This window comes from Lepidochelys olivacea (genome assembly GCF_965140295.1).
Source record: "Lepidochelys olivacea isolate rLepOli2 genome assembly, chromosome: 12".
In the NCBI taxonomy this organism is placed as follows: domain Eukaryota; kingdom Metazoa; phylum Chordata; order Testudines; family Cheloniidae; genus Lepidochelys; species Lepidochelys olivacea.
This window is the reverse complement of record NC_140422.1, coordinates 5473702-5491917: the sequence shown is the minus strand read 5'-3', so window position 1 is coordinate 5491917 and position 18216 is coordinate 5473702. Positions and strand designations below refer to the sequence as shown.

General features: G+C 43.7%; 1 protein-coding gene across 3 annotated transcripts in view; it reads right to left on the bottom strand.

The window, feature by feature from the left end:
- The window catches only part of LRRC36 (leucine rich repeat containing 36), a 44881-nt gene that overhangs the window by 19994 nt on the left and 6671 nt on the right, over positions 1–18216 (bottom strand). For all 3 annotated transcript variants that reach the window (XM_084644644.1, XM_084644642.1, XM_084644643.1), the window contains exons 4-8: positions 14130–14229; positions 10802–10893; positions 9997–10142; positions 8849–8900; positions 3983–4450 (exon numbers count right to left, since the gene is read on the bottom strand). In XM_084644644.1, the coding sequence (XP_084500770.1) occupies positions 3983–4450; positions 8849–8900; positions 9997–10142; positions 10802–10893; positions 14130–14229 (858 nt within the window). The remainder of the gene's footprint in view (positions 1–3982; positions 4451–8848; positions 8901–9996; positions 10143–10801; positions 10894–14129; positions 14230–18216) is intronic.

The following is an 18216-nucleotide window of genomic DNA, read 5'->3' as shown; positions in this document are numbered from 1 at the left end:
TGAGCATCACATTTTGTATCTTAAAATCATTTACGCTCATAGGAAGTGGGATAAACGATTGACAAATAGCAGGGTAGGAGATGATTGCATGCTGGGGACCGGTTGTCAGTCCTCGACCATCGTGTCAAGAAGCTTGACTGGAAAAACCAGCTTGCCAAGAAGAAGTAGCGGCTGCAGAAGATGAGGGAGGAGGTGGATGCATCTTGTAATTTCTGCTCTTCTGTCTGGACAGGTCCTGGATACAAGGCATAAAAGCTGGATACCAGTGAGGATGCTGAGGGTGATACCGCTTTGTTTTTGTTGCTGGCATACAGATGCCCAGAGACTTAAGTGTTGCCCTTAAATATTTTAGGCTACACAGCCTATCATCTGTTTTGCCTGAAAACAGCAAAGGACCCTTAGATGGGAGACCTTAAATGGGCTGTTGAGTTGAACCTCTGGAGGACGGGAGTCATGAACACCTCTCCATATCAATGGCCATAGCCTGAGCAGCAGAGTTATCCCCATCTAGACTGACCTGGAGAGCCATCTTGGCCACTAATTTGCCCTCATCCACTATTGCAGCAGACTCCTGTTTCACCTCATCCAGTAGCCTGTTCTTCACCCTTAAAACATTTCCCACAAGGTAAAATCATAATGACCCAGCACAGCCTGCTGGTTTGCAATCCTAAATTGTAAACTTCCTGTGGAATAATTTTTTCTTCCAAATAGACCCAATTTTTTTTGTCTCTTTTCCTTTGAGCACTGATGTCTGGTGGTGCGCACTCTCTCTCTCATTAGTAGCAGAGACAACTAGGCAGCCTCAAGGGATATGGGTACACAGATACTCAAACCCCTGCAAGGGGACACAGTACATCCTTTCTGCTCTCTTTACAGTAGGGGGAAGAGAAGATGGGGTCTGGCATAACACCTTGCCGGGCTCAAGGATAGACTCATTGATGGGAGGGCTACTCTACAGGTACTTGCCAGGGCTAAAACATCCACCAGTCTGTGTGACTTCTCACTCCATTTAAATATCAAGAGCTGTGGTCATCCTCTTAAACAGTTCCTGATGAGCCTTGTAGTCATGGGGTAGGGGAGAAGTATTGTCCAGTTGTGACAGAATAGACACCCTTGTATTCACACCCTACACACGACTGTAATAAGCATTGTACAAAATAGGCCTTGTAAGGTATCATTTGAACACTCAATTTGCTGATCAGTATTCTCCTGGTAAAATGTGTGGCACCATTGAATGTGAATTTATAAGATTCCTCTGAATGGTGTTATTAACAGAAGATCCAAACCCCACAACACTGTCCAAACAGAAGTTGGCAAACAGGACTGTCCTAAACAAAGGAACATGTGCTCTGCTGAATTTGCATTTAAGCAGTAAACAGAGCCATCAAGCAGGAAGGGAAGACAAAAGGAAGTTCAAACAGGTGAAAAAAACAGCAGGGATCATCCTTCCACACAAACTCTTTGGCTCCTGGTTCTCAGCTGGAAATGTTTTTCAAGAGGGGGACTGAAACTATAAACGGGAGGGACTAACACCCTAAGGCACCCGCCTCTCTCTCCCTGCCAATCACATTAATTACACCTGAAGAGACAAAGGAAGCAGGTGTTGGACTCTGGGGGCGGGACCCTGATTTGAGAGTCTGATCAGTAATCTTAGAATGTGCTGGAAGCATGTGGTGAGAAACTTTGCTTGAATCTAATATAGTTTGGTAAGTTAGGAATTATTAAGCCTTTTATCTGTATTTTTCTTGTAACCATTTCTGACTTTTATGCTCATTACCTGTATTCACTTAAACCCTCTCTTTGTAGTTAATAAACTTGTTTTATTGTTTTAGCTAATCCAGTGTGTTTAAATTGAAGGGTCTGGGAAACTCCATTTGGGGTAACAAATTGGTGCACTTAAAGGAATAATGGATTCAATATATTTCCGCTGCCCAGGAGAGGGCTGGGCAGTACAGGAGATAGGTTTCTGGAGCAGGCTGGGCGCTCCCCAGGCAGATTGGTCAGCACAGCTCCGAGCAGCACCCCTGAAGCACTTATGCCTCTCCCCTGAAAGAGCCCGGCACCAGCCAGCGACACCCCCAGGGCCGTCCCCTGCCCGCGTAGCCTGGCTGCCATGAGGTGCTACCAGATGCCCTTACTCGCCGCTGCCCTGGCGCTCCTGACTCTGCTGCTGCTCCTGAGGAGCCAGGTCAGTGGTGCCGGGCTCCTTTGAGGAAGGGGCAAGAGCATATCAGGGGTGCAGCTCGGAGCTGTGCCACTCACCATGCCTGGGGAGTGTCTGGCTGTGCAGAGGCAGCCCGGCTCAGGGAGCAGGGCAGGGAGGGAGGCTGGGCAGCACCCCTGCTCCCACAGTGTGAAGAGCCTGGGGCCCGAGCAGCTCCCATCAGCTTCCAATCCACCGGCTCCTGGAAGGATGCAATGATTTCAAACTGTGGGGTTCATCCCACAGTTTGAATACCTCAGTGCTAAATGGAAGGCAGAAATGTGAGTGGGCGCATGACCCCATGTGCTCCCCAAAGCGTCACCTCTGGGGGGGGCACAAATATGCTTGCTCGCCCCAGGTGCTAAAATGCCTAGTTATGTCTTTGATCAAATTAATGTATTTGTTTATTATTAGAAGGTAAGCTTGCACGTTATTGGAAAGGTGTGACCCCTCCCACTACTGGAGTTGTGGTACAGCACAACATGGACTGTCCTTGTAATGAAAAAGCTTTCACATCAAGTACAAAAGAGAAGCACCAAAAAGAGTATAGGTATTTAGAAATTTGATCACGCTTTTTAGTGCAGAGGAGAGCTCCTTAGCTAAGAAGCCAGAATCTTTAGCCGGCCTCTTTGAATATTAACCTGCTCCTGAATAAATAACGTATCATGCAGCATGTTACCATTTTATTGTAACTTTGCCTTAATAAAAAAGAAAACAAAAGAAATCCACCTGTGCTAGTATATTAGGAATCTAAAAGAGGCTTCAATCTAAGTGAGCTTGCGTTCAGAGCTCTGCAACTAGTCAAATATGGACCCCTCAACAGACCTAGAGTCAGCCCATGACACAGGTGGATAGAGAGGTAAAAACAAGGTCCTGTCTACTCCACAAATAAAATGTCAGGGAGTCTGGTTAAAACTGGTTTTTTTCTTAACATGGTTCCAACTCGGAATGTACATTGGCCCTTCACGGTGTTTGTCCAGATCAGGCTTTACTCTGATTATGAGATTCCTCTGCTATCTGGAACTATATTTGCAATCAGCGTAGGGGACAACTGAGTTAAAATCATGCTCCCTGACAGGGTTTTATCAAATGCCCCAACAGCTATGTGGGTGAAGCCAGACAATCACTACGCTCTCAAATGAACTCACTCAGAAAAGTGATAGAAGACAAACACACCATATCACCCCTGGGCGAACACTTTTCACAAAATGATCACTCCATACCCAATCTTTCAATACTCATCCTCAAGGGAAACCTACACAACGTCTTCAAAAGGTGAGCCTGGGAACTGAAGTTCATGCTGCTAGACACTAAAAGCCATGGATTTAACAGGGACACTGGTTTCATGGCTCATTACAAAAACCTGCTAGCTAAACTTTAATGGCCCACTTCAAACTCTTTTTATATAAACAAGCTAACCCTTATTGCCTACTCTGTCTCCAGTGACTTCCTACAACACATTACCTCTTATGCTTAACTATCTGTCCCAACTTGTATTTAACTCAAACAATCTGATTTCTTTCCTCAGATCGAAGAAGAGTTTTGTGTAGTTTGAAAGCTTGTATCTTCCACCAGCAAAGCTGGTCCAATAAAAGATTACCTCACCTTCCTTGTCTCTCTCATATCCTGGAACGAACATGGCTTTTATTTGTAGGTTAGCCAGGGCCTAAAATTCATTTAGTGGCCACAAAAGTAGGAATGGCAGTAAATACAATCCTTCCTGCCATGGCCTGAACCTCTCAAAAGTAAAACCATTAAGAAAAGTAAGTATGTCTTTACCTGAACTGAGTTTTAAGAGGCTTCGAGTGCTATTGTCCATCTCAGTGTGCTGTGTCAGTAGATCACTACTAGTGGACTGTGAAGTTGTCTTAATTTCATTAGCAGGGCTTACACTGTAATCTCTGAAATTTGTACTTCTCTTATCTTTTTGAAGTCTCTTAAAGTCCTTGTTCTGAGGGGTGGAGGAAAGGTAGAGGTGGTCATAACTATCTAGACCAGTATCTCTGTGTGACTTGTATGGGTTTGTTTTGTTGGTGTCACTCAAATGCAATTTCTTGGTTGAAGAAATGTCCTGGTTAAGGTAATAAATATTAGGTTTTTCTATTATGTCCTTCTCAAGAGAGGAGTCTAAGGAATCGTTTTCTGAAAAAGTCACCCGAAATCCTCCTCTTGTGAATCCGGCTCTTATTTTGTCTGGGGAGCGCAGGGATGAACGCATTTGTGGTGGTGATGGAAGGGATCTGTATTCTGGCAAAAAACAAGCACAAACATAGGAGTTAAAAATTGTGAAAACTGCAAAACATTCACCTAAAGTTATTTTTATTCATATTCCAACTTCGCACTTAAGTTGCCTGCATTTGTAAGCCTCCTATGAAGAACTGGCCCCCACAGAAAGAAATCATAAGAAAGCAGGCACCTGAATATAACATGTCTTATGTTGTACACACTTATGAAATCATACATTAGAGATGGAAAAGGTCCATTAGATCTCAACTATCCCTTCTCCTACAAGAACCAATTCAGGATTATTCCTTACAACATATTCCCCAGTGCTTGAAAAATTCCGGTATTAAATGTCTCAAATGATGGGGCTTCCACCATTTCTCTTAAGCCTCACATTTAGATGACCTGTCACCATTCACAATCATGTTCTTTTTGTGATGTTCACTGCCCCCCAAAATCTCCAACAACTTTCAAACAGTGGAAATTCAAAGAGAGTAACATACTTCTCTAGTGGACTTTGCAAGATCCAGTGCTAATGGTTTTGAAGTTTTAACTCTTTTGCTGCAACAAGTAAAGGGTGTGAGAGCTGGGAGCCTGTGCAGTGAGGAGACATTGGTGAGCTGGCAGGAGACCTATGATGGAGGGGCCACTGCCCAGCTGGACCAACCACTATCAACCTCTGCAGTTGTGCTTGTGAGCAGAGAGCAAAGCAGCACTTGTGAAAATCCTGCAGCAGGAAAATCCAGTCCTTGCTCTTCTGAGCTAGAGACAACACCAGCAGGAGGTGCTGGATATAGCCTAGCACAATTCCTGATGGGAAGACAACTCAGAACTGCTGTTCCAACTCTTGATTATCATACACATTGTAAGGAGAGTGATCACTTTAGATAAGCTATTACCAACAGGAGAGTGGGTTTGTGGGGGGGGGGGGGGGGGAGGGGAGGAGAAAACCTGAATTTGTGCTGGAAATGGCCCAACTTGATTATCATACACGTTGTAAGGAGAGTGATCACTTTAGATAAGCTATTACCAGCAGGAGAGTGGGGTGGGGGGAGAGAAAACCTTTTGTAGTGGTAAACACCCATTTTTTCATGCTTTGTGTGTATAAAAAGATCTTCTATACTTTCCACAGTATGCATCCGATGAAGTGAGCTGTAGCTCACGAAAGCTTATGCTCAAATAAATTGGTTAGTCTCTAAGGTGCCACAAGTACTCCTTTTCTTTTTGTTCCAACTCTGGAAAAGAATCTATCTCCAAAGTGGCCAGACACAAAGAGTAGCCAAATCAGATAAAAGGAAAAACAGCTTATGAAAACTTTTACAACCGATGACGCTCAGGTAGACTAGGCAGTTCTCTAAAACCTGGTGACCATGCTTGTGTCAAATTGGATAGCCAACTACAGCAGTAATAAAGAAAAATAATTCAGTGCTCAAATCATGTGCAGGGCTGGCCCTACACCAAATGGCACCCCAGGCAAGGAACGTCTTTGGCACCCCCCCTCATTTGTTAAACTTTTGAATACCTTATTTTTTATTGCATTTGTAGCCCATTTGATTATTTTGATGCACGATTTGCACGCATGATTTATCCGTCATATAAGACAATACATTTGCACATTAGGCTAGGATCTGTAAAGTTGTATTTATTCATGCTAACAACAAAAACAGCACCCGGTGCCCCCTCAACCCCAGCACCCCAGACAGCTGTCTCGGTCTCCTGTCCCTAAATCCGGCCCTGATCATATGTGACTGAGACCAACAGTGGAGAGTTCAACAGAAGCTATCAACATCTACAGTTTGTTCCTCAGAAAGAGCAATCCGAGCAAAATTTACACATGACAGATGCAGAAGAAAATTCAAGAATTCCAGACCGACCTCTGCCGGTCGTTGCAACTAATGGACTGCCAGATGATCAAGTTGTTATATATTGTTACTAGTGTAATTAGAAAACCAGAACAGAGAGAGTACCAATTCAGAGATACTTAACACATTGATCTGTACTGAACTTTAAAGATAGGGTGATAGTGTACATTTTGTAAATGGTAGGAATGTAAACCTTAGGAGATTTGGAATGCTTAACTGTATTATACTGAAGTAACAGAAGGGTAGCCATGTTAGTTTGGATCTGTGAAAGCGGCAAAGAGTCCAGTGGCACCTTATAGACTAACAGATGTACTGGAGCATAAGCTTTCGTGGGTGAATACCCACTTCGTCGGATGCATGTAGTGGAAATTTCCAGAGGCATGTATAAATATGCAAGCAAGAATCAGGCTAGGGATAACGAGGTTAGTTCAATCAGGGAGGAGGAGGCCCTCTTCTAGCAGTTGAGGTGACTGTATTATACTGTTCAACCACTAGATGGTGCTAAAAGAAAAGGAGTACTTGTGGCACCTTAGGGTATGTCTACACTACGAAATTAGGTCGAATTTATAGAAGTCGGTTTTTTAGAAATCGGTTTTATATATTCGAGTGTGTGTGTCCCCACAGAAAATGCTCTAAGTGCATTAACTCGGTGGAGTGCTTCCACAGTACCGAGGCTAGAGTCGACTTCCGAATGTTGCACTGTGGGTAGCTATCCCACAGTTCCAGCAGTCTCTGCTGCCCATTGGAATTCTGGGTTGAGATCCCAATGCCTGATGGGGCTAAAACATTGTCGCGGGTGGTTCTGGGTACATATTGTCAGGCCCCCATTCCCTCCCTCCCTCCGTGAAAGCAAGGGCAGACAATCGTTTCGCGCCTTTTTTCCTGAGTTATCTGTGCAGACGCCATACCACGGCAAGCATGGAGCCTGCTCAGCTCACTGTCACCGTATGTCTTCTGGGTGCTGGCAGACGCGGTACTGCATTGCTACACAGCAGCAGCAACCCATTGCCTTGTGGCAGCAGACGGTGCAATAGGACTGGTAGCCATCATCGTCATGTCCGAGGTGCTCCTGGTCGCCTCTGTGAGGTCGATCAGGAGCGCCTGGGCAGACATGGGCGCAGGGACTAAATTTGGAGTGACTTGATCAGGTCATTCTCTTTAGTCCTGCAGTCAGTCCTATTGAACCATCTTATGGTGAGCAGGCAGGTGATACAGATTGCTAGTAGTCCTATTGCATCATCTTCTGCCAGGCAGGCAAGAGATGAGGATGGCTAGCAATCCTATTGTACCATCTTCTGCCGAGCAGCCATGGGATGTGGATGGCATGCAGTCCTTCTGCACCGTCTGCTGCCAGCCAAAGATGTAAAAGATAGATGGAGTGTATCAAAACAAGAAATAGACCAGATTTGTTTTGTACTCATTTGCAAACCCCCCTCTCCGCCCCCCGTCTAGGGGACTCATTCCTCTAGGTCACACAGCACTCAGTCACAGAGAAGGTGCAGCGAGGTAAATCTAGCCATCTATGAATCACAGGCCAGACTAACCTCCTTGTTCCAATAAGAACAATAACTTAGGTGCACCATTTCTTATTGGAACCCTCCCTGAAGTCCTGCCTGAAATACTCCTTGATGTAAAGCCACCCCCTTTGTTGATTTTAACTCCCTGTAAGCCAACCCTGTAAGCCGTGTCGTCAGTCGGCCCTCCCTGCGTCAGAGCAATGGCAAACAATCGTGTATCTGAGCTGAGAGTGCTGTCCAGAGCAGTCACAATGGAGCACTCTGGGATAGCTCCCAGAGGCCAATACTGTCGAATTGCGTCCACAGTACCCCAAATTCGACCCGGCAAGGCCGATTTAAGCGCTAATCTACTTGTCAGGGGTGGAGTAAGGAAATGGATTTTAAGAGCCCTTTAAGTTGAAATAAAGGGCTTCATCGTGTGGACGGGTGCAGGTTTACATCGATTTAACGCTGCTAAATTCGACCTAAAGTCCTAGTGTAGACCAGGGCTTAGAGACTAACAAATTGTAATATACCTTATTTAAGCTAACCTCGGCCATACCGGATAGAACAGTAGAGGAGACTACAGTGAACCTACGTGTGTATCACTGAGCAGGAAGCTCTGTGGCCAGTCCACACCTGGTACAAAATCCTGACCTGTTTGTAGCAGCCCTTCGGCCTATTGTGTACAGGACATACATGACAACTATACTCAGAGCACCACTTCGACTGGAACAGTCAATTAATAGATTCAGAGATTCCAAGGCCATAAGGGACCACTGTGATCATCTAGTCTGATATCCTGTATAGCACAGGCCATAGGATTTCCTGGAATTCATTCCTATTTGTACAAGACCAGATCTTTTAGAAAAGCATCCAATCTGGATTTAAAATTTGCCTATGATAGAGAATCCACCACAAGCAGAGGTAAATTGTTCCAGTGTTAATATTAGATTCAGTAGTGCAGCAGGATGAATTTGAAAAAGAATTACAGGATTATTATTGGTATAGGAAAGAATTAAAAGTCCCATTGTTGAAAGAAAATTGAAGATTGAAAGATTTACCATCTTCCAGATGACTGTGATTCAGCAACTGTTTTCCTGCCACTTCTTCCAGCTGAAAAATATTTGAAACATCAAATCATGCACTTTGTACCGACACAAAAGGGTCCGAGTCATCCACTTATTAAAAGAAAATTTGAAAATGTGAAGCCATGGGCCTGTCTAGCCCTTGTGCTCCCTGAGTGAAAGGATTGCAACTGTGCCCATCCTGTCCAGGCTACAAGACAGAGAGACTTTCTATGGCTACAGATGGCAACACTGATAACAAATTAGGTGCAGAACACAAGAGTGCAGGCTTGAACACAAATTTAAAAGAAGCTTTTCAAACATGAAGTCACTAGCACCAAGAATTCAAACCCACAGTACGTCTGCTTCATTAGAAGTCTGCATTAAGGTTAAGAATTAAACAAACATCAGGACAATCAAAAGTAAAGATTCCCACACCCAGGGGAACTAGGTCACGCTGCATGTCTGAAGTAGTCTATATACCCATTTATGATTTTAAGCTGATAGTTGTAGGTACAATGAATCAGAGTATAGCCTCAGCTCAAGTAGCCCAAAGAGGATGGAAAATGGAGTTTCCCCTTGTGGATGGGAGTCCCCAGGTGGTGGTGGCAAGCCAGTGTGGAGGTACACTGTCCGCTCCTGCCAATATGGAGCGTATGGGGAGAGCTAACGGCATGGCTAGAGCATGTGCCACACCGTCAATTTGGGGCTGTTATTACCACGTTAGAGCAAGCCATTCAGTGTGGCCTGGGATCAAGCTATCTATGCTGCCCCCATGTGTACCAACTGCAGTTCTGGGACATCTGAGCTGGCCTAATATGTGGGCAACTTATTGTAGCTGTAGGAACCATAGTTATGAATTTCTTGACTATTGTGCATTTCAATTCCCAATCTTAAGGTTCTATTCGTAAAGATTTTTGCACTGAACTTAATGTGCCTTTTAAATGATGTTAAAGTAAAAGAAAAAAGCTAAACTAAACTATGCTATCCAGCCAATCTGCACTCATATTACATACAACTGCTAAGGAAGGAAGGAGAAAAAAAATTAAAGCATCACCAAAAATAGATACAAGTCACTTAAAAGAAAAGCAGGCAATGTGCAAGCATACTGTTAGTGCTTAAACAACAACTCAAGAGTGTCTTACTTGTGTTCCCAGTGTGTTGCTGCATTGTTTATTCTCTCTGGCTGAGCTGCTGGCCTGTACTGCAGAAGCAGATGACGTGTTTATTGAGGAATCCTTTGCTTGGCATTTTAACAGAAGTTTATGAGTTAACTGCTTTTGGCTTGACTCTGTTAAACAGAAAATAATTAGAAGCCATGACTCAACATTGCAGAGGTAACTAGAAAGCGGTTGCTTTATTATGGGAGAAGCGTTGATTCTCAGAAAGAACTACCTGATCATTTGCAATTTTCAAAACCTCTCCCTAAAAAACATGCACCGTGCACATTGTGCACTCACTAATGTCTGGGCCTTGCAGGATGATTATTAAAGAGTAAGAGAGCTCAAAAAGGGGGCCAAAGGTCCTTGAAGCCCAGAGCAGCCCGTGACCAAAAAGGAAATGAAAAGGTTGGGAGTGCATTCTTTTTTAATACCTTTCAGCCTCATATTTGGGCTCATGATGGGACACCCCCAGGACCCCAACAATCACTCCTTTACAGCAGATTTCAACCTAGCAGCATGGGGGATGCACAAAGCCCAGAGTGTGGATCTACACAGCCAAATCTCAAAGGCAGTGCACTTTAGTTTTGGTACATGGACTGTAGTCACTAGCTTGAACTTTTTCCTTTTAAAGAGATGCTAATTATTGAGTGATTTCTAAAATTAGTTAGAACAAAACATGAGGCTACGCTTCCTCCTGTATTTTCAATACCTGCATATTTCCAACCTTGTATACAGGCCTACTATACATCTTTGTATTTGCTACATTAATTGGTAAGAAGCAACTTACCAGTTTGATTTCTGCTACTATCAATATCTAAACTAGATACTGAAGAAGTCCCTTTATCTACTGCATAGTTCTTCACTGTATTCTCCCTACAGCTGCAACAGAAAAGAGATTTACCAGGGTTAGATGTGGAGTAATATGAGTAAGAGTGGCAGAATCAAGCCCTGCGACTGTACCCAAATGTAATAGAATTTTAGTACCCTGTTTACACTCCTTTACTTCCTCAAAATGTCATTTCTTACCAGTTACATTTTATAAAGAATACCCCCACCCTCTGGATGCAAGTACAGACAAGAAAAATATGACTGGTTTAAAGGGCATGCCATAGATACCAAAAGTTTCTGATCTACCACTTTCTCTTCTACCACAAAGAACAGGAGTACTTGTGGCGCCTTAGAGACTAACAAATTTATTTGAGCATAAGGTTTCGTGGGCTACAGCCCACTTCATTATATGCATGCGGTGGAAAATATAGTAGGACAATTTTATATACACAGAAAACATGAAACAATGGGTGTTACCATGCACACTATAATGAGAGTGATCAGTTACGGTGAGCTGTTATCAGCAGGAGAGAAAAAAAAACCAACCTTTTGGAGTGATAATCAAGATGGGCCATTTCCAGCAGTTGACAAGAACGTGAGGAACAGTAGGGGGGAAAAATAAACATGGGGAAACAGTTTTACTTTGTGTAATGTCCCATCCACTCCCAGTCTTTATTCAAGCCTAATTTAATGGTTTCCAGTTTGCAAATTAATTCCAATTCAGCAGTCTCTCATTGGAGTCTGTTTTTGAAGTTTTTTTGTTGTAATATTGCGACTTTTAGGTCTGTAATTGAGTGACCAGGGAGATTGAAGTGTTCTCTGACTGGTTTTTGAATGTTATAATTCTTGACGTCTGATTTGTGTCCATTTATTCTTTTACGTAGAGAGTGTCCAGTTTGACCAATGTACATGGCAGAGGGGCATTGCTGGCACATGATGGCATATATCACATTGGTAGATGTGCAAGTGAACGAGCCTCTGATAGTGTGGCTGATGTGATTAGGCCCTATGATGGTGTCCCCTGAATAGATATGTGGACACAGTTGGCAACGGGATTTGCTGCAAAGTAAACCACTGTCTACCCCAGCATAGAAGAGTGACAATTTTCTTAGGGCTGTTCTACTCAAACATTTAGCTCATGGCAATTTGTGGTGTAAATCTATCTCCGCACACTAACTATTTCTTAGAGTGCTTTGATCCAGTCCCGTTTCAAAGTGGGGTAGATCAAAGCACACTAAGGAACTGTTAGTGTGCATCAGCAGGGTCCACAAACAGTTCCTTAGTGTGCTTTCATCTATCCTGCTTTGCAACGGGACTCAGTCAAAGTGCACTAAGGAACTATTAATGCTTGTCTACAAAATGCACTAGTGTACACCAGCTGGGGTATAAATTCTAGCACATACAAGCATATTGCATACTAACTGGCTGCATGGACCCTCCTGGCAGGCACACGGATGTAGGACTGTTTGAAATGGGATGATATCATCATGCACTATGGAACTTTTAGTGAGCGCCATCAGGGTCCACATGGCCAGTTAACGTGCGACACTATGGTGCACACTAGAATTCACACCCCAGCTAGTGCACTTTAAAGCACCACACAGACAAGCCCTCAGTGTGCATCAGCAGGGTCCATATGGAAAGTTAGTGTGTGGCAGGTTAGCATGGGGTAGATTCATATTCCAGCTTGCTGTGAACTAAATGGTCATGTATACAAGCCCTTACATTAACTTAAAATGGATTCAGATCGGATGGTCTAATCTTGCTTCCTTTGAAGACAATGGTAAAATGGTCAGTCCTGGAAGTGGCTGAGATCCCTAATTTTCCCCTGAAGACAATGGGAGTTGGGGAACAATCATCACTGTTCAGGAGGCACTGAGAACCTCATGGGATGGGGATCACAATGGGTTTAGTCAGAGACAGGGCAGAAAAATATGCTGAATATATCTCAGGGTTTAGGCACTTTGCCCTCTCTCTATACTGTTTCAGCTATGTAAATGTGATCAACATTTTGTTAAAATATTTGTAAAGAGTTACTGGTATGTAAACAGATTTTCAAGACTTGTATTTGCCAATCTGGAACAGAGCCCTTTGCAGCATTTAAAATATTGTTGATTGTTACTTTGGTGAAGCAAGGAGAGAGAAGTACTATGACTTATGCTGTATGTTGAGTGGAAAAAGGAAATCCCTACCACAGTTGTATTTGGGTCCTTTAGGGAAGTTGGGCTACAGACAGAGTTGCTTTATACATGACAAGCACTTGCATGTCTGGTGTTAATAAGACATTGCAAAACACTGCTGGCCCAATTTTTAAAAGAGCTCAGGTCCTGTTTAGGCACCCAGCTGAAGCAGCCAGATTTTCAAAGGTAGAAAATCTTGCCACTTGAGTTAGGCACCTAAAAGGAATCTGGGCTCTTTTCAAAAGCTTGCCTTTTATATTCAGAGAAATTATATACTTCTGTGTGCCAGTTAATCATGTTGCATGTTGCCTTTGGTAGCATAACCCAAAGCAATATATTTTGTAAATACAGGTACAGCTTATGGTGCTGTAAAGAACTGAAACAATTTAGAGAAAACTTGAGTTGAATAATACAAAACCCTATGAATTAGCAAATTGACACAAAGCAAAGAAAGACAGATTTCCCAGTGATATAGCTAAGGTGTGTTCCATAATATTCCCTTCCGTTGTAGTGCTTAGTCATTTTTTAGATAATCAGAGTTGAACAGATTTTAGGCAGAACAGTAAAGTACCAATCATTTTTTACAGCCCTTGATTTCTACAGAAGATAATTCCAAAGGATAGTAACTATTTACCATCAGGGCCAAACTGAAGTCAGTTGAGTGGCATCTCCTTACCCAAAGCTGAATTTGGCCCAGAGACTCATAGGGTATGTCTACACAGGGATAAAAGACCCTCAGCACAGCTGTGGCTGGCCAGGGTCAGCTGACTCGGGCTCATGGTGCTAAAAATTGCTGCGTAGACATTCGGGCTCAGGGGAGCCTGAGCTCTGGGATTCTCCACCCTCGCAGAGTCCTAGAGCTCAGGCTCCAGCCTAAGCCCAAATGTCTGTACAGCAATTTTTCAGCCCCGAAGCCAAAGCCCCACGAGCCTGAGTCAGCTGACCCAAGCCAGCCGTGGGTTTTTTATCCCTGGCTAGACATACCCATAGATTCCTGATGGCAGAGGGTTTGTTATATTTATTTCCAGGGACTTTGTCTACCTGGCAAAGGAACATCAAATCACTATGTAGGGCACTATCAATTAAACACAAAACAAACTTTCTTACCTTACGCTTTCTTTTTCAGAAAATAAACAATCCTCTTTTCTCTTTAGGCCAAAATGCAGCATGGCAGATTTTCTTTCACTCTCCCTCACTATTCTGTCATCTAAAAAGAGGAAAGATTAGTTGAACATTTCTAGATTTCCTTTTGCGTATAAGCACACTAGCGTTACAGTGAAGCCCGGACGTCTGTTATCACAAGTGTAAGCAAAAACAGACTCTCTTAACTGCCACAGCAACAGCCTGTATACTGCATAACCACAACTTGGGGAAGTAAAATATTAACAATTAAAGCCTTTCCCACACCAGGTGAAATTCCATTAATGATTAGAAAACTGACAACATATTAACCTAGCCAAAGAAAAAGATATACGTAACCCCATTTGGAATGTATGGGATACGCTCACAGTGCAGCTGCTAATATTATTACAAAAGTATTTCCATATGAAAACTCAGCGTATCACTTTATTAGCAAGTTAATTCAAAATCAGAAGGGAATTAATTTCTAAGATTCTGATAAATTGCTTTATCACCCATTGCCCAAATGTGTGCATTTAGTGTCACCAAGAAACATAAGATGAACGCATTGAATTTTTTTTGTTTGAGGGAGTGGTAGCACCTGTTTAAATGAAGATTACACAAACAACTCCACTAATTAATTGAGCGGCACAAACCCTGCTGGGGCGCTTTAACGTAGTGCTGTCTGAAATAGTATTATGTTAAGATGCATTCTGGAACTTTTAGTGTGCATCTGCATCATCTACACAGATCAGTTGATGCACAACACATTAGCGCACTTTAGAAATCACAACCCCGTAGAGTGGATCATTTCACCAGGTAGTCAAGCCCTTAGACAGCTGGGGCCATATCCCATGGTTCTTTGCACTGCAGTAAGCTGAGGGTGGTGGTTTTGGCACAGGGACAAAAACCTGTGGCTAGAGGGGTGTTTGAGGGGCTAAGGGCAGAACATTTGAAGGGCAGGCTACTGGAAGAGTTAGAACACGAGCAGGGGGGCCTAACAGCCTCCAGCCTTTTGGAGTGAAAGCTCTATCGACACAAGACTGAAAGAAGTTACAGTCTGCTCCCCTTCCTGTCACTGGGTGTGCTGTCTCCAGATCACATCCTGTGACTAGTAAACAGTGAGATCTCACCTTTCCCTGTGTCAGAGTTCAAGGCTGAAACATGGAGATCTCTGACTAAACGCTACGTTAGCTGCTGGGACTCTCAGCAGTGTTCTGGACTGGGGCTGTGGGTAAGTAATACAACATGTGCTGTGCACATTACTAGCAATTTGGGTGCTTCTATAGCTCAGAAGTACCCAGGAATGTTTTGCCCATAATTCTGAAATTATCACCTCATTATCACTTCATTCATTCAGAAATTTATATCAGCACACATGAGCAGGCACCTCTCCAAGATAAACAATCAGCAGGTCTGAAGAAGTCAAAATGCAAGTGTCTCAAGCCACTGAAAGGTCCACCAATGGAACCCCTGTTCCTTAGCAAAACTCCAATCCCTGTTACGTTAAGCCAAAGATTTTCAAATGGCTGCCCAATTCAATAAGTCTTTTAGTCTATGTCATGAAGCTTTCCAGACTCTGGCTCTGGCTGACCACTGGAGGGAAAAGGCCCAGAGGCATGGCTCTCCACGGAGAACACCCCCCTGCCCACTACAGACAGTCTAACCCAAGGATCCAAGAAGATTGTAACTCCTGCAATAGGATATATTAGAGAGAGAACACCCAGATGGGAGAGTCCCATTCAGGGCTTTAAAGACCATAACTAACACCTTGAATTGCACTCAAAGAAGAATCCGATATCCCAGTACAGAGCATTGGTGTTACATGCTCATAGCAGCTCACCCTCCTTAAGAAGTAAGTTACACAGTATTCTGCACCAGTTGGAATCTTCAGGTGTTTTTCAAGGACAGCCAGAAGTAGAGCACATTTTCTTAACTTGGCTAGGCACGTGGTGAGCTGTGACTGTCCCTTTCTTTCTGTTCTTGTTCCCTTACTTTTATTAACTCCTCTTTCCTTGCTATTCATGGTCACCCTACCTCACCCAACGTGAAATAAATAGCTCAACAACAAAACATGTAACTAGCACAAAATCAAGTCAATTTATCATTACATTCATTGGTTTATATGTTACAGCCCCATCCCCACCCCTTCATTTGTTTAGGTCTTTTAAATCCTAAACCCTCCAGGGCAGGAACAGTCTGTGTTTGTAGGACCCAACACAATGTGGCCCAACTCCCCCAGTATGCTACAGAGCTACCTGAGCCAATTTTATGGTTGTTACAGAGACCATGAGACCCCAGATGAATATAATAAAATCAACGTAGACATTTGTTACAGGGTGACTGGCGCTTTAAGAGGGAGCAGGGCCAGTGTACTTGTGCTGCACCAGCTGACCCAGGGCTGGTCTACCCCTAAAACACTGTACAAGGGCAGCTGTGCCTCTGTAGCACTTCAGTGAAGATGCTACCTATACTGACAGGAGGGCTTCTTGCATCGGCATAGATATTCTACCTCCCCCAGAGGCGGTAGCTCTGTTGATGGGAGAAGCTCTCTCATCAACATAGCACTGCTTACACCAGGGGTTGGAATGCCTTATAGCAACCTAATTTCTTAGACCTGGCCCCGGATTAGGAGGGCCCCTGACCTGGGGAAGTAAGAAAGACCTAATGAGTCAGAAGTAGGAAGCAAGGTTTCCAGTGTCCCATGGGAGAGGAAGCAGAATGAGTGCCTGAAAGGTAAAGAGGAAACATCCCCTGGGAGTTATAGTCCAGCGTGAACTGCAGAACTGTGTTTGTTTGGTTTGCTTAAGTTTGGGAAAATAAAACCATCTAAAAGAGACTCTGGGTGTGGCAATGGATCCTTTGCAGGGTGAGGAGAAGCCCTGCCTCGTTACAACATTGAAATCGATGTCCACAGCAAAACACCTGATGATTCCAAAGCCAGGCCTAAAAAGATCTAAGTCAAGGTGGGGAGGAATTTAAGGGAGCAGAGTGGTGCTGTTCATTACCATGGCTCCAACAGAGATTTCAAGCTAGGATCTAAATACCAATAGTAAACTTTTCAAGTGTGCCTCTGAATTAGGAGCTTAACGTCCATTGACTTTGAATAAGGTCTAGGCTCTCTTGTGCTCGAATCACTTTTGAAAAGGGACTGAGGCCTGGTCTACGCTACAGGGTTAGGTTGACATAAGCTGCCCTGCGTCTTGTGGAAGGCTCTTCACTTAAATTTGGCTCCCGCCGACATAAGTGCCTCTCTATGCTGATGTAGTAACACCACCTCCCCGAGCGGCGTGGAGTCACGGTCGATGTAATTAGGTGAGCGCAGTGTCAGTGTAGAGGCTGCGTTACTTACAACTGTTACTGCCTTTCAGCAGCCATCCCACAGTGCCCCATGCTGGCAATACAATCGATAACAAGCACGCCTGGTGAGGACGCACACCACTATTACAAAGAGCCAAGCATGCGTGCACACCAATGATTTAATAACTGTAGTGTCTGTGTGCTGTCGTAAGTTAGGTCGACATAGTTTTGTCATGTAGCCATGGCCTAAGTTACTCAAGGCTCTTTAAAATTTTAGCCCAAGTATACATACTTACCTTAGTCCACTTTGGGGTCAGAGTGCCTCAGACATGCCAAGAGAGGGACAGAATTATTAGCCACACTCCTCCCTAACTCATAGTAGCTGTGCACTGAACTGAGTATCCAAACAGAAAAAGGCTAGCCAACATAGGGCATACTTCACTTTCCAGTCTACTGCCATGGCAACCGCCTGCTTTGACTTCAGCTCTTTCACATGGATTCTGTAGTGAAGTCATAAACCTGCTTTTGTCTTCAGTTATTTCCATAGCAACAGACTGCAACGTGATAAATTCAGGATGAAGACTTAATTCTAGGTCGAGCATAAAGTGATGCTGAGGTCTAATCAAGTACCTTCAAAGAGTCGGAAAAAACACAGAATTATAAAACATTTAACTGGAGTGCAGCTCTGCACAGACTGTAGAAACAACCCTTCTTACACACAGCAGAAAAGACTGTAGACCAGGGATAAGCCTTTACAAAGCAACACTTTGTGGCT